At 42.4% G+C, this 646-nt stretch overlaps 1 protein-coding gene across 1 annotated transcript; it reads left to right on the forward strand.

The window, feature by feature from the left end:
• Positions 1-205: 205 nt before the first annotated feature.
• Positions 206-633, forward strand: CSUI_010989 (uncharacterized protein; the record flags this gene model as incomplete). The annotated part of the gene is made up of 1 exon (XM_068071090.1): positions 206-633. A coding segment is annotated over one exon (246 nt), but the record flags the coding sequence as incomplete, so codon positions are not given.
• Between the last annotated feature and the right edge of the window lie 13 nt (positions 634-646).

Below are 646 nucleotides of genomic sequence, written 5' to 3' on the forward strand. Positions count from 1 at the left end.
GTCTGATAGAAATCTTCTCTGTAATGAAGCGTCTCGACCCCTCATGTGTATTTTTCCGGCTACATTCTTGGTCCATGCTTTTCTCTCCTGTCTTTCCAGAGAAGAGAGAGATTCATAAGTAAGAAGTCTTGTGTCTTTCACAAAGAAGAAGAAGAAAAGGAAAGACGTTTTCTTTCTCTTCTTCTTCTTCTTGGTTTGCGTGTAGAGGTATGTGGAGGAGAGCATCGCTAAGGGGGAGAGCAAGAGATACATTCCACTCCATCTACGAAGCGAGAAGAGCCTCAAGTTGGATGGAGAAGGAGGAGGCATCTTCTTCTCTTCTTCTTCTTCGTCCACCACAACATCCGCAGAAACGTCTGCTTCTTCTTCTTCTTTACATTCGAAGAGATGCCATGTAAGTAGAAGAAGAAGAGAAGAAGAAGAAGAGATTGAGAGAGCAAGAGAGAGATAAGGGGGATCTCTGCATAGACGCCTCTATTGAATCCTCTCTCTTTCGCTCTCTTCAGGGTGACGGTACCTGCAGGAGCTCTCGAAACAAACGCATAGAGACAGACAGATAAATAGATACATTCAAGAGGATACATACATAGATAGATCAAAGATAGATAGGTAGATAGATAGATAGATGAAAGATAGATAGACAGAT

The sequence above is a fragment of the Cystoisospora suis genome (assembly GCF_002600585.1).
Source record: "Cystoisospora suis strain Wien I chromosome Unknown contig_9164, whole genome shotgun sequence".
NCBI lineage: Eukaryota > Apicomplexa > Conoidasida > Eucoccidiorida > Sarcocystidae > Cystoisospora > Cystoisospora suis.